This window comes from Triturus cristatus, chromosome 4_2, assembly GCF_964204655.1.
Source record: "Triturus cristatus chromosome 4_2, aTriCri1.1, whole genome shotgun sequence".
In the NCBI taxonomy this organism is placed as follows: domain Eukaryota; kingdom Metazoa; phylum Chordata; class Amphibia; order Caudata; family Salamandridae; genus Triturus; species Triturus cristatus.
Genome location: NC_140586.1, coordinates 163,568,530 through 163,593,481, shown reverse-complemented (window position 1 = coordinate 163,593,481; position 24,952 = coordinate 163,568,530). Strand labels below are relative to the sequence as shown.

Genomic DNA, 24,952 nt, shown 5'->3' with positions numbered 1-24,952 from the left:
ATCTTGCAATGCCTGATTTAGATATGGAATTGCCTTTGTGTGGTGGCGAAAAAGCTACAAAAAGCTGCTTTGTTTTGCGGAAATCTTTTGTTCTTTCTACATAATATAGTAGAGCTCTTCTAACATAAAGTGTGTGTAGAGATCGCTACAGAATCAGGTTGAAGAAAGAAAACAGGTAGCTCAACTGATAGATATGAAAAGCAGACACTCCTTTAGGAAGACATCTAGGATTGGTTCGAAGAACCACTCTGTCTTTGTGCAGCTGAATGAAGGCTCTTGTATAGTTAATGCCTGGAGTTCACCAACTCTCCTTAGAGAAGTGATTGCGATGAGAAAAGCAACCTTCCATGAGAGGAATTATAATTGACACCTGTGCATTGGTTCAAATGGTGGACCCAGTAGCCTTGTAAGGACTATGTTTAAGTTCCATACTAGTGCAGGTGGGACTCTTGGTGGTATCACTCTTTTTAATCCTTCCATAAAGGCTTTAATCACTGGTACTCTGAATAGAGATAAGTGTAGTCTGTTTTGTAGGTATGCAGCTACTGCTGCTAGATGTAAGCGAATTGATGTGTAGGCTAGTCCGGATTGCTGTAAATGTAACAGATAACAGATGATGTTCAGCACAGAAGTATCAAGAGGATTGATATTGTTATTGCTACAATAGATAAACCGTTTCCATTTTGCTGCATAACATGCCCTAGTAGTATGCTTTCTAGCCTCTTTTAAGATATTCATACAGTCTGGTGGTAATTTTAAATAACCAAACTCTATGACTTCAGGAGCCAGATCGCCAGGTTGAGTTCTTTGGGATGTGGATGCCTGATTTCTCCATGGCTCTGAGTGAGGAGACTGAAGGTGAGATGCAGCTTTTGGTGTGGAACTACTGACAGCTCCAGCAGAGTGGTGAACCAAGGTTGACATGCCCATGTGGGAGCTATGAGAATCAGTGTGAGGGATGTTTGTCTGAGCTCCCAAACTACCAACAGAATGAGTGGGAGAGGTGGAAAAGCGAAAGCAAATATTCCTGACCAGTTCATCCATAGGGTATTTTCTTTGGAGAGTGGGTGTGGGAACCTGGAGGCAAAGCTTGGGCATTTTGCGTTTTGGGCTGTGGCGAACAGGTCTATGTGAGGAAATCCCCAGTCCTGAAAGTAGGGAAGGAGAACCTGAGGATGAAGTTCCCACTCGTGGATTTGCTGCTTCTGTCTGCAGAGAAGGTCGGCAATCCGATTGTTTACTCCTGAAAGGTGCTCTGCCAGGAGATAAATCTTGTGGTGTATAGCCCATTTCAAAATGGATTCTGCTAGGCGTGACAGTTGGAGAGAGTGTGCGATACTTCCTTGTTTTTTTAGAGTATATAGCTGTCATGTTGTCCGTGCGGAATAAGACAGCTTTGCCTATGAGGTGAATTTGAAAGGATTTGAGCGCTAGAAAACTGCTAGTAGTTCTAGGTAATTTATATGGAGACTTTTGTGCTTTAAACTCCACAATCCTTGGATTGTGTGATTGTGTAAATGAGCACCCCAACCAGTGAGTGATGCGTCTGCTTTTAGCACTGTCTGTGGAACAGGGTCGATGAAGGGCTGCCCTTTGGATACATTTTGTGGGTTCCACCTCTGCTGAGAGCGATGTGTGCGGCCATCTACCAACACTAGATCGGTCAATTGACCCTGCGATTGGTTCCACTGACTTGCTAAGCATTCTTGAAGGCCATGCATGTGAAGTCTTCTATGGGGAACGATCAGGATGCAAAACGCCATCATTCCTAGCAGTTGCATGAAGACCCTTGCTGGTAATGATTGGTTGGGCTGAAACTGAATGAGAAGAGACTGAATACTGAAAATTGTGTCTGCAGTGAGAGAAGCTAGAGCTCTTTGAGTGTCTATGGTAGCTCCCAGATAAGTCTGTGTGCTGGAAGGCTGCAGATGGGACTTTAACACATTCACTGTAAACCCTAGTTGGTGCAGTAGGTGAATTGTGGCTTGTGTGTGTTGGAGATGCTTTTGGTAAGTGCTGGCTTTGATGAGCCAGTCGTCCAGGTATGAGAAGACATGGATGTGCTATCTTCTCAGATGCGCTGCGACTACTGCCAGGGATTTGGTAAATACTCTGGGAGGAGTGGTGACTCCAAACGGTAGTACTTTGAATTGGTAATGTTGACCCACTATCACAAATCTGAGATAGTTGCAATGAGCGGGGTGAATTGGAAAGTGGAAATATGCGTCTTTTAAGTCTAGAGTAGACATAAAGTCGCCCTGCTGTAGAAGTGGGAGCACTTGTTGAAGTGTCACCATGTGGAAATGTTCTGAAATTATGTAGTGGTTTAGTTTTCTGAGGTCTAGAATAGGTCTCAAGGAGCCCTCCTTTTTGGGGATTAGAAAATACAGGGAGTACACACCTGATCCTTGATATTGTAATGGTACAGGCTCTATGGCTCCTTTTAGCAAGAGAGACTGGGCTTCCTGTTTGAGCAGCTGTAAATGTTCTGGTGACATTTTGAGAGAACGAGGTAGGATGTGTGGAGGATTGGTGGTGAGCTCCAGGCAATAACCATGTTGGATAATTCCTAACATCCATTTGTCTGTAGTAATGGATTGCCAAATGGGGAGGAATTGTAGAAGATGTCCCCCGACAGGTGTTAAATGATCGGAGGAAAGGATAGGTAAGTCACTACTTGTTAGGGTAAGGGGAATTACATGGTGTGGAACCCTTGCCCCTACCTTTGCTATTGTTCCCTCTGTATCCTCCTCTATAGAAGCCTCTGGTGGAGGAAGATTGATTGTTGCCTTTGTACGAGGCAGCATTATTGTCTGAGGATGTGGTCTTGGACCCGCCATGGTAGAAGGAGTGACGAAAGGAGCCACGATTTGAAGGAGACTGTAGGACTCCCATTGATTTAGCTACGTCAGTGTTTTTCTTCATTTTCTCCAATGCCTGATCTACTTTGGCCCCGAAGAGATGAGGTGTCAGCAGCATCTAAAGCACATCTAATTGAGGAATTGGAGATGAGCTTTCCTTCCTGTACTAAATCTTGAGCTTTAGCTTTGTGCTCAGATGGGAGATATTGGAGCAATTGCTCCATTTTATCCCAATGTGTTCTGTCATACCTGGCTAATAGAGCCTGAGTGTTGGCAATGCCCCAATGATTCACTGCCTGGGCGGCTACTCGTTTACCAGAAGTGCCTAATAATTTTGACGCCTTGTCCGGAGGGGGAGGGTGGGTGGGGGGGGGAATCCCCGAGGTTTGTTAATTGGCCCGTTTACAGGCATTAGATACAACCAGAGAGTCTAGTGGTAACTGCCCCTTAATAAAGACTGGATCAGATGGAGCAGGCTTTTATTTTTTGTCTATACGAGCATGAACAGGGTCTTTGAATATATCATCAGCATGTCTCATCATACCTTTTAGCATAGGGAGAGTCTGACTAGATCTATGTGCAGTACTCAAAGTTTCAAACAAGAAATCTTCCTCTAGGGTTTCTTTGTGTAATGATACCCCATGATATTCTGCAGCTCTAGCAACTAATTCTAAATACCCTACATTGTCGTCAGGAAGGTAAGGCTTTGCAGGGTAAAGGTCTGAGTCATTGTCTGTAGGTGAATCAGTAGTGTAGTCTTTCCAGGGATTTACAGGTAAATGAGTATCTCCATCATCGTCATCATCAGGCTGTGGTGGTGAAGAGTTAGTTGGTGTGATAAGTAAATGTTCTAATGCTGGAGAAGGTGGTGAATGTGTAGGGGAACATGGTGGAGGAGGGGGAGAAGGGTTAGTACTGACATTCTTCCTCTTTGAAGGAATCGTATAAAGTATGTCTTCTGATTCAGGTTTGCGCTTCTGAGTCAGTTTAGTAAGAAGATGTCCTGTATCAGGATTAATGTAAAGTTCCTTTTGTTTTGGGTCCGATTTGGGAGGTGGAACGTCGAAAATCGGATCCTGCAGCTGGGAAGGAGCATTTTTTGGTTTCAGGACCGAGGACTTCAGTGTCGGTGTGGAATGACTTTTCGGCGCGGAAGATCTGGGTTCTGAAGCAGTTTTTGATTTCAGCGGCAAGGGTTTCGTCTCCAAGGCAGTCTTTGGTTTCGAGCCCGAAGGTTTCAGCTCGTGCCTGACTTTGGCCGACTTGATCCCGAGGCAGCAGGCTTAACGATGTGTTTCTGTGTCGAGTCGGGAGTTAGAAATATCTTCTCGGTGCCGACTGTGGCCAGAAGGCGGAGGTGGAACCAAAGCCTTTTGTTTGGTCTGAAATGGATTGCGGGGCAAGGGGTGTTCGGTACTCATGTGACGTTGACCATGCGGTATATTGTCTTCCATCTTGGAGTCCGATTCTGAAATAGATACAGGTTCTTCCTGCTCCTCTTTGGCCCCTTGTGCATCAAATTCTTCCTGTTCGGATCCTTCACCGAAGATGTCCAGCGTGTATTCGATGTTCTGGCTTTACATTTCATGATGTCAAGCCCTACGATCGAGGAGCGTTTTCTTCAATCAAAATGATATGCATGCACTGCAGTCCTGTTCGTGGTGATCCGGAGATAAGCACAAGTTGCACACTTCGTGCGAGTCGGTGCGCGGATACTTTGCGTGGCACAAAGGACAACATTTGAATGGAGTCCGTTCCATTGACTGCGAGGTGGACTGACGCGGTTAGGACGACAACCTTTCAAGAGTTTTCCGATCAAAATAGAATTTTGTTTCATACGATACGCGGAGAAGTGGGATACATGTACAAAACAATACCAATGTGGGTAAAGTGGATTGTGCACTGAGGGGAACCCGAAGAACGGTTTCGAACCAGAGATCAGCAAAACACGTCCGAACCCGATGGCGAAAAAAACAATCTATAAATGGAGTCAATGCCCATGCGCGCTATAATCAAATGGAGGAGTCGTTTTACCTCGTGACTGGAAAGACTTCTTCGGAGAATAACAACTTGCAAACATCCAGGCCCAACACTAGATGGCAGGAGTATGCAAAGCATGTGATCTATAGCTCAAATGCCTCAAACCTAAATGTTATTAGCATTTTATATTTCCTTTACTTTCCACTGCTCAAAGCAGTGGGCCGATGTTCCTCAGCCATAGCGGAGGAGCCGCCACTGAATCACTTTCATCGGCTTCTGTCTACGGATTATCACAGCACATGTATTTTACACAAGAGTAACACTGGTTCAGTAAATATATTGAAAATGTCCCACTGTGTATTCTCTGTATATTTCTCTGAGAACAAAAGAGCATGAGTGACTGAGCGGAAGGGTCCTGATCTGTTACCACGATCCGTGAGGGGTCAGGGTTGTCAAGTTCTGTGGTTGCCAGAAACTATTCGCTCCCTGTTTGGGGTAGGGGGCTTTTGCTGGCACTGTGAGCTAGCTGGCCGCTAGGCAAACATATCCTGCAGGGGGTGCTTGGAATCAGTCCAGGCATCTCACCCAAAGCTTATGTTGCCCAACAAACTGACAGATCCTATGGATTAGTGGGAACTACATGACACTGCCAGATAATGTCTGCCCTTTTATCTAACTCTTGAATGTTCCTGCTTTATACCTCTGTGATAGTTTTTCCATCTTTCTCTTCCTCTTTCTTTCCAGTTTCTGTGTGTTTTCCTTCACTTGCTCTCGGGAAATGAATGATGAGAAAAAAAAAGTACTGGTCACCAATAATGAGTGCCTGTGGCCCCCACTGGCTCAAATTAAGCAAGTGGATATGAAACAGAAGTTCTTCCAAAAAGCCCCAGAAATGTAAGTGGACATGTCAGGCCCTCCCATTGTCTGCACCACCCATGTTGAACACACAAAGAAATGTTCAACTGACTCAAAGATCATTAGAATGCAGGCATACAATGGCTAGGGAGTCTGACGTATCAATACAAAGCAGCTTGCATACTGTCAATCATTTTACACCACTGTTGATAGTTGTAATCCCGGGTGAAGGTTATCAGAATGGCAAAAGGTACCACTGCCTTTGTGCGTTTGTGCAAATCTACAGTGACGGGCAAGCACAGGTACCCACTTCAGGAGCACTACTTTTTGTACCAAGGAAGGTGCCAGGTACTCCACTTGCTGCGGCATGAACATCAATTCACCAAAATGCCTGGGATAGTAGAAGGGAGATCACCCACCATTTGACATTAATTACAATATGGGAATTACCACCATTATGACTTTTTTGATGCTAAATCGTCCAGGCAGTGATGTCATATTACCATAACCCTGATGACATCACATTGATTGACATTGCTGAAGTTAAATAACTGCATCATTAATGTAACAACATAACACAGACAAATGTCTGTTTTAGATACCACATACATTGGGATGCTAACGTTATCTTTGAAAGTGGTGAAGCATAATACTTGCCCTGAATCGTAGCGAATAAAGTAAGTGAGCTGTACCTCTTCTGAGGAAGGTTGGGTGAGAGCAGTCCCCCGCCCCAACCCGGAAACATTTTTGAAAGAAAGGAGTATCGTTTTTGTGCATTTTAAGGCACAATTTTCACCTAAATTTGCTAAATATTTTTTTTTTAAGTCATCGGTGCCAAAAGGACACTGGTTAAAGATTCAAATCCTTTCATGAAGTGCTAAGCCAATGAAACCCTTACACTCTCCAGGAGTTGATCTCCTGTTTTACAAAATGCCCTGAGTGAGCATTGTGCATTTATGACCTCCATTGTGCCAAGACAAGCAGTTGGACAAAGGTGCCCCTCATATGCCATGGATGCTTCTTTATGCCAAAGGTTACATACAACGTTTAAGTGCCAGAATTTGGCCATTAAAGCTAACCATATACCATGGGAGAACTTTGTCAGAAACTACCTCTAGTAGGTCAGTGCTAACATATTTTCATGGCTGCCTCACTTCCATATGCCACGGTTGTCCTCCCTTATGCCAAGAATTACCTTCAATGCGCTAGCGCAGCAATTAGCCATAGGTTTCCCCATGCTGAACACTTCAGGTATGCCAGTGTCAGCATTTTTCCACCAGGGCCAATAATTACCTCGAGTATGCCAGTATTAGTCTTTTGTCATGAATGACCAATATGCCAAGAATTACCTTTATTATGCCAATGCCAGTATTTTGTCACAGGTGCCTGTTTTTTGAAGAATTGCCTGCAGTATGCCAGCAACATTATTTTGCAAAGAGTAATCCTATAAACCAAGAATTACCTTAAGTATGCCGGGGCTAATGGCAGACTCACAAGCATAACACCACATTCTCACGTATGCTCGCTAGCATTCACTCACTCACACTCATTCTCATTCATTCATTCTTATTCAGGAGCATTCATGCACTCTCACTCTCTTGCAGTAACTCTCACTAATTCACATTCGCCGGTGTTCTTATTGACTCACTCATACTGTCTAATTCACGCACTTGCACACACTCTCATTCTCACATGCTCATTATCACTTGCTCTCACTTATGCTCACTCATTGACTCACTCGTTCTCACTCAGGTAAGCTTACTGTCACTTCTTCTCATTCATACCCTCTAACACTCTCTCCACTCATTTTTACCCATTCATTCTCACTTTCTTGCAAACCCTCTTTCTCCCATCTACTCGTTCTCACTCACTGATTCACTTATACTCACATATTGATACTCTGTGCCACTCATTCTCACTCACTACCTGCCACTATCACTCATTTACATACAAATGCTCACACAAAACAAACACGTGCTCTCTCACAAAAACACACACTCATCAGCAAGCATGCAAACAACATACATCTTGGTACTCCACTCTTTATTACACTAGTAATAAATAATAGTTAGACATTATTTTCAGTGTAATAATAAAATGGCCGCCCCTGTGTTCACAGCACTGATTTTGCCATCTCTGAGGTCAGGGGTGACAAGGTCGCAGGGGGTAGTCAATGGTCGAAGCTGCGACCCCTAAATGATGTCCAATGGCTGTTGTAGCTTTATGAACTTAGTTGGTGCCCTGGTGACCCTACTCATGCTCTCTGCTTCTGTTCACTGTATAAAGCAATCAAACCTTTGGCAGATGAGTGGCGTAATATGCAGCTGAAGATTGACCACACTTTTCCACCTGAAGACTCTGAGCTGGCTCCAGGACTGCGCCTTGCAGGGGCAGTAGCTTGGAAACCCAGTGTTTGTTGTTGAAAACAATATGCAACAAGTAATTACATGTTTCTTGTAGGATGCTGCCACATCATTAGGTATGAATGCAGCGGCATTTTGTGTGACGAAAAATCCCTTAGGATCCAATAGGAGTGCAACAGGCATTCTATTGGTGCAAGCACACAAGTTCTGCCCATTCAAATCCTGCACGGCTGCCCTATCAACGTAGGAGTGGAGTCAAGGCCCTAACCGCAGAGGTGGTTCTTGAAAGGTTTTTTTCTGATAATCGCATCAGGTCAGTTGACATTGTTGCTGTCATGGCCAGACCTAAAAACTGCAATTTGCTTGGGGACCAGATTTGCGACAAGCTTTTGTGGAAATGAAGAATGGGGTGGTGCAAGCACCTTTTTTGAAGTCATATGAGACTGGCAAGGGATGTCCGGTGGTGGTGGATGCCACTGATGTATGATTAGGTACTGTGTTGTTAGGGTGTGAAAAAGGTGAGGAATGGATACTGAGGGAGTCTGAATGGAATTATTCGGTTAGTGACAAAAAATTACATGCGTGCACCTGGGGGGTAGGTTTTGAGGGAATCATGTTTTGTTGTAAAAAGCCACCACAAGCCTCTTGTGAATGTTTTGTTGCCGAGTGGTTCAAGATTTTTGACGGCAGGATGAATGCGTCTAGTACCCAAGCTCCAATACCATGTGGCACATGTTCCAGGAAGCGTCAATGTACATGCTGACTGCATGTTACATCTTCTCCGGGAGAGTGGGAAGGGAAACATGGAAGAAGTGGATGAGTGTGAAGCAGCCTTTACAACTGAGGATGTGAATACACAGAACATGGCTGGGAAATCAGAATATATTATTTCTATTGAGTTGAGGGTAGCATTACTGGACCAGGATCTGGAGATGAAATTGGTTCTTGAGTATCTAGTTAAAGGATGGCCAGAGGAACATTACTTGAAGGTGACAGGAACTGATGGTGTGTAATGAAAGTTTGATGAGAGCTGATAAGGTAGCTCCAACCTTTGACTTGAGGTGAATTTTTGAGGGTGACAGGAGCTGATGGCGTTTAATGAAATTTTGATGAGAGCTGAAAAGTAAGTTCCACCGTATGACTTAAAGGGAATTTTTGAATTCGGCCATAAGGGGCATCTGCATATGGCTAACACCAAAAGGAGACTTCAAACATTCTGTTGGGGCACTCGGATTGATAGTTAGATGGATGAGTGGTGAGGAAGGGTAGTCCTATCATGCATACTGTGAGAGTGTCACCGAGTTAACACCTGTGGATTGTATGCTGTGTCATGGCAGAATCTAGGGATTGACCTTTTGGTTCGTTCTATGTTTTCTCAAAAAGAGAAGCATTTGCTTTGTGCTAGTGGATTCTTTTTACCAACAATTAGGATGATAGAGAAGCTTTTAAAGATAGTGTTTGCAGATTAGGCCTGCCAGAGGAATTGTTTTCGAATAATGTCTCACAGTCCATAAGCAGAGAATTTAGTGAGTTTATGGATGGGTGTGGTATTGTGCATACAAGGGTGGCAATTATCATCCACATGCCAATGACTAAGCTGAGAGATTTAACACAGCTGTCAAAGAATACATTGAACTGGCACTGGGGGATGTCTTGGAGGAAGGCACTACAACCAACTTTTTTAACATACAGAATTTCTCCTGGGTTGTCAACTTTCAAGTTGCTAAGAGGTAGGAATCTAGTGTCCATACTAGTTCCTTAGTGGCTTAAAGAGTGTAGTGGTGACTAGAGTGAAGTGGATTTTGATAAAGTTTGCGAACAGGTTGAGGCGTATCAACATCCTGTTGAGTGCTATAAGTTTTTAATAAGACAATGAGTTTGCAGGGTGGTAAGTTTTGGAATTTGAATCGGGTCTTGAAGTGTTGCAGAGCTTTTACTGGAAAGGGATGTGTATAGGTGTGTGAGTGTGGCTAGACACCATTGGAGTACGACGCACCGTGTGAAGCTCCCGCCCGGCATTCCCCCATTTGCTGACATCCTGACACCCAGTTCCCCCACGAAACGAACACAGGGGCTGGAGGGCACCTATTACCCACGTCGCAGATAGTGGTGACATGCTGCCAGACCCACTGCGATGTGGGGCTAAGAGATGTGCACTTCAAGTTGGGGCACCCAAAATGGCGGCCCTCTAAACGACCCGGACTCGGAACAGGCCCAAGAGCTAGGTGACTAGAGGCTCCTGGGCTGCACAGAGACCTGCAGAGGACCCTGTGAATGGGCTGCCGGACTAAAGTCGATAGGGATGGGAGAAGTGGTGTTCTGGCTGGGTGGGTGGCGTGCTGTGGAACTGGTCGGCAGCGCTGCCGTGTGCGTTGATCTGGCCACTGATGCTGGATTGAGAGGTGCAGCCCACGTACCAAGTAGGACCCCCACTGAGTTGGCGGATGGCAGAGGACAGACCTGCCTGGTGGATAGCTGCTGCAGGAGGAACGACGGACCTCGGTGGGAGAAACCTAAGTGGTGGTTGACGGGGTGCCACTGATAGCCCCCCGAGTCGACGGCTCCGGAGAGCAGCAGGAGCTGCAGTAGAACCGCCTGCCTCACCCTGGTAGCCAGAGCTGAAGGGGCGGGACGTGAGTGGACAGAATCCTGGATTGCCAGAGAGGAGAGGCGTGAGGGCCCTGCCGTGAAAGTGGGGAAGACAGGCCAAGCACTGCACTACCCAAGATCGCAAAAGACACACAATTGATGGACGGAATGCCGAACAAATCAAAACATTCACCCCAAGTCAAGAGATCTGGGTTAAATCCATCATTCCTTTGCTCACCATGCCACCCCAGTTTAGACCTGGCCATATGCAAATCAGTCTTGACCCTGTGCCTCATGGGAACAGTCCAGCCCGAACTGCCAAGCCAGGTCCTCCCTGGACCGGAAACAAGCATCCTAGGACCGGTTTCGGGGGTTTCACCCCTCTTCAGCCAGGATAGCTTGATTCCAGTGGCATGGAGAGCCCAGGACCCACGTCCCTCCCCCCGGACAGCAGGGGGCCTGTGAGTACTTACCCCCTTCAGGAGAGGAGTGTAGGTCAGCAACGCACATTGGGGGACGCCATATTCATGGGCCCTGGCTCTGTTGGCTAATTGCTACACCTCTGTGGCAGGACGCTTTAGAGAGACAGTTAGATTCTTTTGAGGTGAGGCCTGCCGCAATCCTCAGGCCCACTAGCCTATGTCCTGTAAGGCTGTGATCTGGGGGTGAGAAGCATTGAAGAGGAGCAGAACTGTGTCGGGTGGGGCCGAGGGCACCCTGTGCCCGCTTGGGTGACCAGCCATGCCCCGGGGGAGCGCTGCTTGCCCTGACGATCTGGGTGATGCAGTGAGGTTTGGAAGCCTAAAGGGGCGCAGGCTCCTGGCAGTCATGGGGAGAACAGCCAGGAAACACGGACTGGGAGCACTGATCCACTATTATTATCAGCTCAAACGAATGAAGAGGAAGAGCTCGGATTCCCCCTTGGGGCATCGGTAATATTGGGGGGAGACTATAACCGTGTGGTGGATGTAGGACTGGATATATCTCACCCTCCCTTGAGGGACTCCCCAGTTGTCAAATCAGCTAGGGCCTTGCGGGAATGGCAGGCTCAATGGAGCCTCATTGACTCCTGGCCAACACTTTACCCAGGGAAAAGGGATTACTCCTTCTTTTCACACTTGCATAACTTACGTGTACGCTTGGACGCCATCCTCTGTACACCTGATATGCATGAGCTCATTGTACTTAGTGAGAATATAGTCAGGATGATCTCCGATCACAATCCCCTATTGTTAAGCTTGCGGTGGATGAGAACTTGCCCTTGTATCCCCACTTGGAGATTGAAACTGGAATCCTTAACCACATCGATGCGAGTGACGGAGCGGTTCCGTCATGCGCGTTGGTTGCGCTGTGCGTATGACAAAACCGCTCCGTCATGGCCCCGCCCGCGCAATAGAACATTCAGCACAGCGCAGTAATCCGCACCGCGCTGAAGGGGTTAAAGACCCTTTTTTCACTATACGAACAGCTTTTGGGCAGTATTTCATGGAGAATGAGGGCACGCATCGAGCCCACAAGTAGTATGGGAAGCGGTGATCAGGGGAAGATGTATCTCTGAAGCTGTAGGTATCCGGGGAACACTACTGCGGGAGACTTTGGCCGCGGAACATTTATTGCGGGACATTGAGCAGCATAGACTCGAACATCGGGAAACATGGACTCGATGGCTAGAGTGCAGACAGGGAGCACGATCTTAGACAGCTATCGGGTGGGGAGGGGTACCAGACAGGGGTGCCCTTTGTCACCACTGCTGTTTGCTCTGGCCATGGAACCTCTAGCTTGTCGGGCAGCTAGCACAACCACGATGGGGGTTTTGTATGAGAATAGAACGTTCTTGCCATTTAAAGACTTTAGAGAGCGATACAATCTACTGCAAGGTCATGTCCTATTACATAGGGCGCTCACGGCGGCGATTCAGAAGCACTGGAGGTCGGGCTGTCAGAACCGCCACTGGGGGAAGGGTGTCAATATAAAGTACTTTCCTCAGATATTTGCAATGCATCACCTGTCTATATCGGCGGCTCAGGAGTGAGGGGTTGACACCGCTGGATGACTTACAATTTTGCTGGGAAGAAGACCAGGGGACCCCATAGATGGGAAAGTATGGGAGGGTCTGCTGTCCCGCATACCCAGGGTGTCTCGCAATGCCCGATTCGAACTGATCAACTTCTATTTACTTCATAGGGCATACCTCACCCCGGGATGGATAAACCGTTATTTTGCGACGATGAAGGCTAAATGCCCCCGCTGCGATAAACCGGGAGCTGAGTTCCTACATATGTTTAGGCCCTGCCCAGCGCTGGGCGATAACTGGAAGTTGGTGAATGATACTTTGTCTGAGGTGATAGATAGAGAGGTCCACTGCACACCACGACACTGTCTCCTCCATTGGTTCCTGGACACTGCCAAGACTAAAGTAAATCATTTCCAGGACCTGGCGCTTCTTCTGGCAAATATGGAGACTCCAAGGCGGCCCAGTATCGAGGGTTGGAAGAGGGAAGTCCTGAGTTGGTCAGAATATGAGGGAGCTGTCCATCTGAGAGATGCTAGAAGGGGTCGGGGATCCCTTGTAGCTGCCAGGGCATAGGAGGCTTTAGTGGAAGAGCTGTAACACCCAGACATACCCACGCTTGAGGAGCCACCACACACCCCCTGATTTCCTGGGCAACACTTTAGACACATGGATGATCTCCCGATCAGGGCAGAAACATCACGTGGGGCTTCGGTTGACCATTCAACTCCACAATGGGGAAAGCATTAAAACATCCTGCTGACAGTGGTTAACAGGCCCAGCTATGGCACATCTGGGATGAGGGGTGAGAAGCGGTAGTGTGGAGAGGGGTTCTGTTGTTTTTATTAGGGAGCCTACAATATGTTAACCAGGGAACACTAGGCACAAACGAGGAGGCTATGTTTGAGATTACAATGCTTCTAGCCTTGCAGTTTCCCTATTGAATGTTCAGATATTGCCTGATAATCCTGAGACAAGCTGTGTGGCAGGGGGTACGGGTTCTCAATTAATTGAGATGTTTTGGCAGATTAAATGTCTAGTGGTATATTGTTGTATCGAGAACCTGGTTACGCTTGAATACAATACAATTTTTGTAAAAAAGGGATGTATATAGGTGATGCAAGAAGGACAGTAATGCATTTCTGGATGCACTTGGTGATGATTTTTCTGATGCCCGTGGTACCATGCAAGAGTGGTTGGTGGTGGTTCCCCAGAACGTTAGTAGACTATTGGGAGAATGATCTAATATGGCTGTTCGCACGAGTGATGGATTTGGTTCAGCTATTTCCATGAGTGAATCTGCACCTGGAATTACAGTTTACAGACGGATGACTAGGAGCATGCCTAGCAAGTTGTTTTATTTAGTGAGATTTAAAAAATGTTGTTGTGTGCGTCGTATGTCCACACAGTGTTTGGGTGCTGTGTGTTTTGCTTGTGTTACATGCTGTGTTTGTTATTTTTTAAGAGAAAATGTGTGAGATTTTGTTTTTGATGCTACAAGAGGGGAAGATGTGTTAAATTCTAATCCTAAAAGGTATGGATTGTTAGGGAGTTATAGATTTCTTTGGGATTCTTTTCAGGAATTGTCATGCTACGAGGGTGCAGCAGTTGGTACGGGTTGGGGCAGGCTGTATGTGCTCTAAAGACTGATCTTGTTGTGCAATACATTTTTCAGAAACCCACCTGTAGTACAAGTTTCCATTCTGCATCAAAAACAACTTTTTTTTAATGTACAAGTGAAAGTATTTCTGAAAGTCACATGATACACTGGATATTAAACTTTAAATAGGCATCAGTTGGTTCATGATGTCCACACAGCGGCTACTGAGAACGATAAAAACGAATAATAAAGCACACCACACCATACATGGATAATTACAAGGTAGGCACTTCATTTCTTAAAAAGTATCTTTTTTGTCACTTTAACATATTCTTACAGAAATATACTTTAAAAAAGAGAAATACAAGAGAAGCAAATGTATCCGCACAGACACAAGAATATATATTATATATCTCTGGCTAAAGCTTATATAAATTCTTTTCAGACAAAAATAGATTTTTTTCTTTAATAATTCTACACAAATATAGCTACATGTTCGGACAGGAGATACACCTGCCAATTTGAAGCCAAGATGGGCTCTTTACAAGCTTCCTACTTTACTTTTTCGACCCTTTTCCATACTAGGAAAATGGAATCTGACACATGGTCCATGTTTTACAGTAAGAGTCGTCATTGGATAGCATTGTTTTTAGGTCTTGGGTCACAATATATATATACAGAGCTGGCAATCTCCAATCAAATCAGACAGACATCTTCAAACTTTAATAATTATTTCAAAACCTAACCATTCTGATTCTAGTCTATGCGGTGGCATATCAGATATTCTATACAGAAATCAAATCTGACATAACATATTGTGTTCTAAATGTTGTTTATAAAAATATTGTCCCCTTGGGAGTATATTTTCTGTTATTAACTGCAATGGGTTGATATTCTTGAAGATGATATTTAGACGTGATATTTATGTCAGACAATATTCTGATAATGATATTCCAGAGGCACACCGTCTATGCATGTGTTGACTGTGGTTGTAACTAATGGCAGTGACACAACAGCAGAAAGAATTTGAATACTGGTCCCTACAACTAACTCTGTTTCCTGTCCTGTGGCTCATCCGTAAGCCCAGAGCTGTTTCTTACAAGAACACGTGTGTGCCGTATGTCCTCATATTGCATCTCCTTCACAGGAGGGGCAACAGAATCCTTGTTTTCCTCAATATCACCTCTTGTTAGAGGGTTAAACTGTCACAACATTCATTTTGTCTGGAAACGCACAACTATGCTTCGTGTGAGAATTTGTATCTTGCCGTAAATGTGTGGAGTAAAAGACTACGTGGCAGGATAATGAAGAAAATGCAGGTTGCCTTTCAGGAGATCCAGTTCACTGATACACTGGTATGCAGAAATTACATTTTATTCCCTCACCCTACTCACACATTCTTGCGAATAGAGCTTTTCCCCTCATGGATAACTTGAAAGCCTTAGTTATTTGGAATTATTCTTCCTAGGAGTGATATTTCAGAGTGCCTAGCAAGCTGTGTTGTAAAGGTCACAATTTATATAAATAAACTGCTCTCTGTTCATCTGGCAGTAGCTACCGACAAACTAAATGATGCCACGAGCAATGCAGAAGGTGCCACACCTACTATTTCATAGGTTTCTTGACATCTTGAAGTTTTCCTAAAATGAAAGCTTGTTCAGCGTTGCAGATTTTTTGGGTCCAAGGAGTCCGAACAAAAACAAAGCAGCTTTAAGAAGTAACAGATTGAGCTAGAGAAATAAGCGATTTAATAAATTTCGTTTTCCAAACCCTGAAAAATAGCTGGATGTTGACTACGGCAAAAGGATGTCACATCACACACAATTCTAGTGCACACACACGATCGATCGTGTGTGTGAAAAAATAATAAAATTGCTTCTTTGGTATGCAGCTGTCACTGGAACTACAGCGCACCTAACCTTGGGTTAGTTTCCTATAACTGAGCGAAAGCTATGGGAAGAAAGATTGATACATGTTCCAGAATGCCATACATTATGAGCCTGCCACGCTTTGCTTAATTTGGTCTGCGGTGCACCCAGAAGTAAGTGAACTGAAAGATGGCTTAAGATGCTGAGTGCACTACTGGTAGTAGTCCTTGACTGAGGTGTCATGCCTTCCACATCTAGATAAGAAACTCAAACGCCACATGCCGACAGATCATGGCCATATCAGGAGCAACTTAGTAGTCTGTAGCCCAGCCAGCAGCCTATTTAAGATCAGTTCTGGGGGTGAGGGGTGCACACTTTCAATGTACATACTCATGTAGAAGCTGGTGGAGTTGCTTCGAAATGATTCCAGAACAGAGGTTGATAAAGAAACAAATAATAGACCGTTATGTGTGGAAAAAGGCGGGAAGCAGCTAAGGAACACCTTTGTGCTACTACTACTTTCCAATATAAAAACCCTTTCCATGCTGACACTGCTAAAGAGTTAGACAGCTGTGATGTATCAAAGATGTTTGTGAAAGGCCTAGCTTTGGGTCTTTTGCTGAGATAGATTTTGTGGAGAACATGTAAGGCATGGGCACATCTACTGTGTTTCCTCAGTTGCCATGGAATGGAATAGGTGTTAAAACCAATAAACACTATTGCCGATGATCAATGTGTAGTGGCATGATCGATCAGGTTCTATATTTAGTGTAGTTACTTTGATAGGAGTTCCTCTCACACTGCTGCCGCAACAGTCAATCCTGTGTTAATAGTGACAAAGATGCCTGTCATATGACATATCTATTAAGGTTGCTACTGCCTCTCATTTCTGTAAAGGAGTACTAAAGTTTCTTGTTTTCAACCTTGATAATTTCCACTGCCTGTTCCTTTAATAAGCACTGCACCTCTCGTATTCCATGACATTTCTTTGCAGTATTTTGGTCATCTGTAAGAAAGTGGCTGGCCTGTTCTGTGACTTACCTACGGTTGTACCCTGATTTCCCTAAACTCCAGGTTAGCTTCTTGAAGCCACACTTTTCTTTTTACTAACTGGCTTATTTATCCTCATGAATGTGTTTATGAGAGGAATGGTTGGACCCTTACCTACTCCAAAGAAGAAACCTTCTTGTATAACACAGGACCTGCTCTGTTCTTCAGGCATCTCATGTCTACATGGCTTTACTGTCTCTCTTGTTGATAAGGGGGACTCTACCTGTCTCCCATGTTTGCACAGCTTGGTATACCGGTTCGTTTCCCATGTTTACAGGGTTTGCTATTCTTGTATCTCCTGTTTACTGGAGTGGCTCTATATGTATTACATGTCTACAGAGCTTCTCTATTTGTTTTCCATGCTTACATGATTTTCTCTACCCTCTCTCTTGTTTATAGTGCTTGCTGTCCCACTCTTCAATGTTTACAGGGATTGCAATACCTGCCTGTCCTGTTTACAAGTTTGGCTCTATGTTTACTGGACAGGCTCTGACAGTCTTTCATATGTACAGCACTTGCTCTATCTGTCTCCCATGTTACAGAGCTTGTTCCAACCGTCTACCATGTATAAAGGGCCTGCCTCATGTTTGCAAAAACCCCTCTTCTTCTCAAGCTTACACAATCTTCTATGTCTGTGTTGTTTACAGGTCCTACCTGTGCCTCATGTTTAAAAGACCTCATTTTTTGGTCTCCTGCATTCACAGGACCTACTCTGACTACCTCTCATGTGTAAATGCCCCTGGGCACATCTCCTTTATTGACATAACTGCCTTAGTTAGCCCCTCATATTTGCACAAACCACATTTGCTTGTCTCTACTTACATAACCTCCATTGTCTGCATCACGTTTATGGGTCTTTTCTCCCTACCTCCCACGTTAACAGGATCACCATGGCTTACCTACAATGTTTACAGAGCCTGCTCTGTATGTCTGCCATGTATATAAGACTTAGTCTGTCTGCCGTTCACTTTTGCAGGGCCCCGTCAGTCCATCTCATTTTTTCTGGGTCACCAATGCCGGCCTCACATGTTCACAAGTCATCAATTATAAGGTTATGTTTGCAAAGTCTAATCTGGATGTCTCATTGGTCTACGCAACCTCAGCAGTATTCCGCATGTGTACAGAACCTGTTTTGCATTCTATTATTTAAGCTCCTCAATGCTGCAAGAGAAAACCACTGGCAAACCCTACCGGCAACCATGTGGTGTGGTTGTCCTTTCTTGTTCGAACTTTTGGTGCCATATCCCCCCAATTATGTTACTGTGACAAGTTTCTCTGCCCCACAACCTGTACTGTTTTGGTAAATACAGTTAATACGTCCTACAATGGTTTAAGCGTAGGCGTTTAGCTAAGTTTATATAGGAACTTGGCAGTTATCTGACATGTGTTTCTGCTTGAATTCAATGTGACGTTTTCCATTTTACCAAATGACGCAGCGGCGGTGCCCAGATGTGATGTCACAGACATTCGCACTAAGTGAGGGCAACTACTTCAGTACAACTGAAGTGGCTCTCGCTGATTTCGTTGTCACTGCCCAAAAGTAAGATGTTACATTAAGAAAATATGGTGACTATCAAGAATAGCTTGTATTTATCCTTATACAGCGACCTGCATCGGGAGTAATGGAACTCTGCTCAGAAAAGAGAAGCGCCCAGATTAATGGAACGGACTGAAGAGAATGGAGACACAGAGAGAGAAAGCATTGACAGAAACCGCACTGCACTGGAACAAACAGAACTGCATAGAAGGAATGTACCTGCATTGGGAGGACTGCAACTACACTAACAGAAATAGAAGATAACTACATTAAGAAGAAGGGAACAGAACAGTGAGGAATGAGATTGCATTGGAATGAATGTAATTACCAAGGAGGAATGTGAACGTAGAGAGAGAAATCTATGGAAATGGACCACGAGGGTTCAAACACTCGAAAAAGAAGGAAATTGCAATAACGTTATCAGAATAGCATTGAGACTAATGAATCCTCAATGAAGAAAAAAGGATGTGAACCCATGTGTAAGAACCTTGGGGAGAGGATGTAGCCTTACGGCTGGAGCGGTCGACGTCAAAGCTGGGGAACCTGGTTTGAATCTCTGCAACAACACTCAACATCTTGTGATTCTGGGCAAATCACTTAATCTCCCCGTGCCTAATAAAAATGAATGTGTCCTTGTGTAACGAAACTGGTGCTTTGTAAAGCGCTCTGATACCTGATATCTTCGGGTCTAGTTCGCGCTATATAAAACTCTAAAAAAAAAAAAACTATTAAAAAAAACCTGATGTGTAAAGGCAGGAATTGCATTTGGGGGATGAAGTTGAAGATGACAGACCTAACTTGGTGGTGAAATCTCTCACCATCACAAAACTTACCTTGTAGGTGAAACTCCCCACAATATTATTTTGCTAAAACATTCTCTCCTGATAATTGAATTTTTGCTGTAGTTGCTGCAATATGTGCTTTTGCTAGGGTCTTTCCTGCACTTTCTCCAAGGGTTCATAACCTTCGTAACCTTCATTAAGATATTTGAATAAAAATGTTGAGATTTGCAGATGAAAGCTACCTATACTTCACACACCCATAAACAACACTGAGCGCCAGAGAACTGCAACAGTAAAGAGAGGAGGAACAGAACCCATTTCTAGGGAAGTAGAGTCAGTGAAAAAGAACGGAGATCTTTGGGTTAGTGACCACACTCAAATAGAGATATAATGAAACTGCACTGAAAGGAAAACACACGAAAAATGTAACTGAAAGGGAAGTAACTGCACTCCACGGCCATGAACGGACACCAAAGGAGAAAGATATTCCAGTAAAACATTAATGTTGGACCCAAGGTATTCAAGCTGCACAGTGAAGACAAGAACTGCTTTGATCGAAGGGCCTGCACAGAGAAAAGTATGCAGTTTGCAAACCCAAGGAACCAACAAATATGTACAACACTGCCCTGAGAGGCATGCTGCTACTTCTAGGAAGTGACGCAAGACAGAAGATGAGCTGGGGAGGGAAATATGAATCCTGAGCCTCTGAAACATTGTAGAATATCCAATTACAGTTGCAGTTTGGTAACATTTGCTAAATTCAAGCTGATGTCACTGGCAACGTAAATGACCAGAGGAAACTGTATCCTTGCTCCCTCAAATGCTCCTGATCCCTCAATCAGCACAAATTTACATTTTTATTCTCCACTGCCCTTTTTGTGAAATACAATTGCACTAAAGTATTTCAGAACTAATATGGGATTTCTTAACTTTTTGTGTAACAAAAACAGTGATATTCCACTTTTAAAAAATGAAAGTGCTGCTAATACATCCAGACGGTGCCGGCAGTGTCTGACCTCTCAGCGGCTACCTCTCAGCGGCTACCTACAGTCCCAAAGTGAGGTTGCCTCCGTCAGCAGTAAGGCACACTTCTCACAACTTGTCTCTGTAAAGAAAGGCCACTGTTCTTGTGATGCCAGGGGTCCTCCTCGGGGGCTAGCCCCAGCTCTTGGCATATGCCCCCATCTGTAAGCACTGTTTTTACCGCCGATGCGTGCCCAGCATGACTTTGGTGATGAAGTTGACGATAGCGGAGGCCGGCTGCTCTGGATCCAGCTCCGCAAACAGGTGGCAGACGTTTTCCACAGAGCTGCCTGGCTTCTTGGCCACAAATCCAAACACCCTGTGGAGGACACAAGAAATAGAGCATGGACTTCACTACACTGGTATGCAAAGCGGTTCAACAATATAATTGCCGTTTGTGCCCCATGCATTAAATATTCCAACTCGGCGACAGAACCAGCCTCAATAATTCACTGTACTCCAGGTGGAAAAATCGCTATAATATGATTTTTATCTATCTATTGAATAAATAATGTAATTTTCCAAGAATATGTCCCAGATCCTTTTGCGTTGAAAGTCCTTTGCACTGCTTGGAAAAGTCAAGCCATCCTGCATGTTTTTTTCTGGACTGTCCTGTGTTCTTTTCCGCCAAACTCAGGAGCCATGCTAGCTCAAGTAAAGTGCTCCATCTTTTTACTGTGCTGCTCATTATCAGAGTGGGCTGGACATGTATCAGTGTGATTCACAGATGCCTTTGGTGAATGGTGTTGTTCATTTGGATCACATGTTCATACCAGCACAAGATTATGGATTTAAGTATGGGAAAGCTTGCTATGCACATGTTGGACAGGCAAGCACCCTTTCCAAAAACCTATTCTGTCTGCTGTGCAGTGGAAGCCACCTAGCCATCCCATTATTCAGAGTGTTTCACCCTGCTTGGGTAAAACCCATACTGTATCCTGTATCCTGTATTATTACTGGTTACCAAGGCAACATAATTGAGCCTAAGGAGCGATTTAAATTTGAGGCTTTCAGCCCAGTGTGACAGAGTAAATTACTACTTGGCCTTGGCAGAGATGCTGACGTGCAAATTATAAAATGTCGTCGCCCCGGTTGACATTTAAGCATTAACAGTAACCGACGTCGTAACTTTGGCGGACTGATGGAGCCGTACGGCAATGTTACAGTTATTTTGTATTTTCAAAAAGAATATCCCAAAGCAGGAAATTAACACCCATTTGCAATGCAATAGGTATCACATTTGCGAGGGTTTGAGCTATTGGCACTGTAAATGATAATGCCTTTTATTTATGTGTTTACAAAACCTGCAAGCGGGGCGTAAACACTGCTTGCAGGTTTTGTAAACACATAAATAAAAGGCATTGTCAATTACAATGCCAGTAGCTCAAACTGTTGCAAATGCGAGACCTTTATGGCTTTTAACATTGAAACCTAAAGCGCAGGTGCCGTGATTGCTTCAAAAGTAAAGAAATATAAAAAACCTTTTTTTCCAATTTCTTTAATTTTGAAGCAATCGCGGCACCCGCGCTTTAGCTTAAGATGTTGAAATCTAAAGCGCAGTAACGCAATTGTAACAAAAATAGGCAAATAGAAAAAAAATGGCAGCCATATGCTTTTGTTTTCTATTTATTTACTTTTGTTACAATGGCGGGACCTGTGCTTTAGCTTTAAACATCTTAATCTAAAGTGCAGATGCCGTCATTGCTTCAAAAGTTAACAAATAGAAAAAAATGCACATTTTGTTTCTATTTGTTTACTTTTAAAGCAATCGCGGCACCCATGCTTTAGCTTAAGATGTTTAAATCTAAAGCACGGGTGCCACTATTGTAAAATAAAAAAAGTGAATAAACAGAAAATGAAAGGCATGCAGCCATGTTTGGCCAACAAAAAACAAAAGAAAAGCGCAGCCGCCATTATTCTTGCTGAGGCGTGCAGCTGGATAAATGTTTAAGAAAACAGAAGTGTTGAAGGAGAGCGTGTCCTGCCTGCAGCAGCAGGCAGGACAAAGCTATTTAATAAAATAGTACTCAGAGGATGTAATTAAAGCCTACCGAGCAACAACACATGTAACAGGGGGTGTCCTCATAGTAGGTTACAAGAAAAGACAGTACTAAGGAGGGACTACTAAGCCTATTGCCCAATGAAAAGCCACCATTTACAAAGGACAGGAGCCAATTAAAAAGATGGACGGAAAGTGGGCAGAGCTTCATGTCCTTATCCTGGTACTCAACTCGGAGTACGAAATCAAAGGATGGAATGAATCAGCGTCTTCCAAGACTACATGGAAATAAAGACGAAAAGAGAGAGAATTTTGATCAAGTGGAGTTGCTTATTTTTGAATTAGCAAAGTGAATTAATTGCAGCAGCATTCAAGTGCCTTTTCCTATTTGATTCATTGAGTGAAGACAGAAGATGGAGCTCTTTCAGCGTTATGAGGAGAACCCTCAAAGAAACCTTTTAGGGTTTGTAACGCGTAGACAGCCTTTCTTTTGGCCAAATAAGCATTCTGCATATGTACCACCACTGATGCTCGTAATCAATTGATCCAGAGGAAATTGTTTTTTTAAAACATTTTCAATGAGCGCAGTAGGGTGACTTTTTGGCTAATGCCCTTGCTAAAATATCAAATCTCCTTAGTTACGGTAGTTGCCAGGGGCACTCAAGATAATATTGTAGTTTAAACTGAGCAGAACCAGAGCAAAAAAAAGTGTCTTTGTTGTGTATTGCATATGTATTGTATGTATGTCCATGTAATTTGTATTGAAATTTTGTGATCCCTGTGTATAAAATAATCAATGAAGTTAAAAAATTCAATCAAGTCTTCAAAATATTTTCTTTTAAAACAAAACAAGTTTTCAATTGAGAATTGACTTTTGAAATTAATTCAGTTGATCATAGCAATTGGTTTGTGTGATCATCTTGTGAATGTTTGAACGAATGATAATCAGTAGTGGCATTTTCTTCGGTTTTTAATTCTTTTCCTGACTACAGCATGTCTCGAAGAGATAACGTAAACGATGCCTAGGAGAGACCAAAGAAACATACAATGCCTCCCTCGCCATGGGACTTTCCTCCCATGACAAGGGACTGCCTCCCTCGCCATGGGACTTTCCTCCCATGACAAGGGGTATATTGAAAACTTTTTAATGCCCCTCACAGCCAGGTTTTTCCTGGAAGTGATAGACATTGAACAACGGCATATGTGCGCACATCTAAATTAGGTGGCCGGACATGTATCCAATTCTCTAATAACCTTTTCTGCATCCGGCTGTCGGAGACGTTTGAAAACGGTGGAGACAGAGTAGTCTCCGCTACTGTCAAACTATGGTCTGCTCACATTTAAATAGGGTGTGGACCATACTTTTGGGAACCTTCATCTACATCAAGCTTTAGGTCTGAAGCCACAAATAACTTTGACTATCCTAACCTGATATGACCTTTAGACTCTTACTTTGCAGGGCAGGGAAACTGGCTAGCACTAGGTAAGGTGAGCTCCTTCAGGTTTGAATTTTTAATAAAGCAGTCCCTCTGTTTGGCTGATTGCCCACCTTGGCCACCATAGGAGGATATGTACCGGTCAACTCAGTCACTACTTGGTAAGTCTCCTGGACACTGCAGTCATGCTATCTGCTCTGTCTGAACAATTCACCCACAGTTACATTCATGTAAACTGTGTGTCATCTAGTGCTACATTTAAATAGTCTGCTTCACTTCATGCTACATTAAAACATAAATGTTTAGCTGCTTCACTTCATGCCACATTTAAAAAAACTTTTTAGCTGTTACTGCAGCAAAGAACTTACCAGTGGCTAATGGTTTACCAGATTATTGACACATGTAATATAAATATTTACTCCCCCTCCAAATCTACATGCACAAGTTCAGACATGCCATCTTCACACGGCCGCCTGTTGAAGAGCCAATATAACACGGCGGGAGACAAAGTAAGTGAGAAACCTATACTGAGCGAGGGCTTCCAGCTCGTTTAAAGAGGCTCCACTCAGCTGGTGTCCACTGGGGGTTCGGAACCTCCCCAGGACATTGGCAGCAACCTCAGAAGTATGTTTTCTTTTTTGTTTGGAGGTGGGGAAACAGAGCCACACCCCCTCTCCATAAGCCCTTCGTAACTTGTCAGGTTTGAGGTTTAAGCTGGCGTGTCTGCAAGTTGTAGTAGTTTAAACCATACACTTACTTGGAAGTCGTGCCGTCAGGATTCGCCCACCTGTTAGAAATAAAAAAAAAAAGCTTAGAAAGAAATGTGTTCATGCTGGACCAACTTGCCACCCTCAAAAAAATCTCACTAGAACAACTTGCCAGACTTTGAACAAGCATTGGAAAAGTCAACAGGTCTCACCTATTGCCAATGTGCTTTAGCCATGTTGTACACCAGCGTGGCAGCAGTACAGCATGCCTAAAGGTTAGTGGCGTAGAGG

The 24,952-nt window shown here is 44.1% G+C and overlaps 1 protein-coding gene across 6 annotated transcripts in view; it reads right to left on the bottom strand.

Moving 5' to 3' along the window:
- Window positions 1-20,431: 20,431 nt before the first annotated feature.
- The window catches only part of TNS2 (tensin 2), a 345,238-nt gene continuing 340,717 nt past the window's right edge, over window positions 20,432-24,952 (bottom strand). For all 6 annotated transcript variants that reach the window (XM_085600920.1, XM_085600922.1, XM_085600921.1 and 3 more), the window contains 2 exons: window positions 24,712-24,741; window positions 20,432-20,838 (listed from right to left, as the gene is read on the bottom strand). In XM_085600920.1, the coding sequence (XP_085457046.1) occupies window positions 20,697-20,838; window positions 24,712-24,741 (172 nt within the window). In that variant the 3' untranslated portion in view covers window positions 20,432-20,696. The remainder of the gene's footprint in view (window positions 20,839-24,711; window positions 24,742-24,952) is intronic.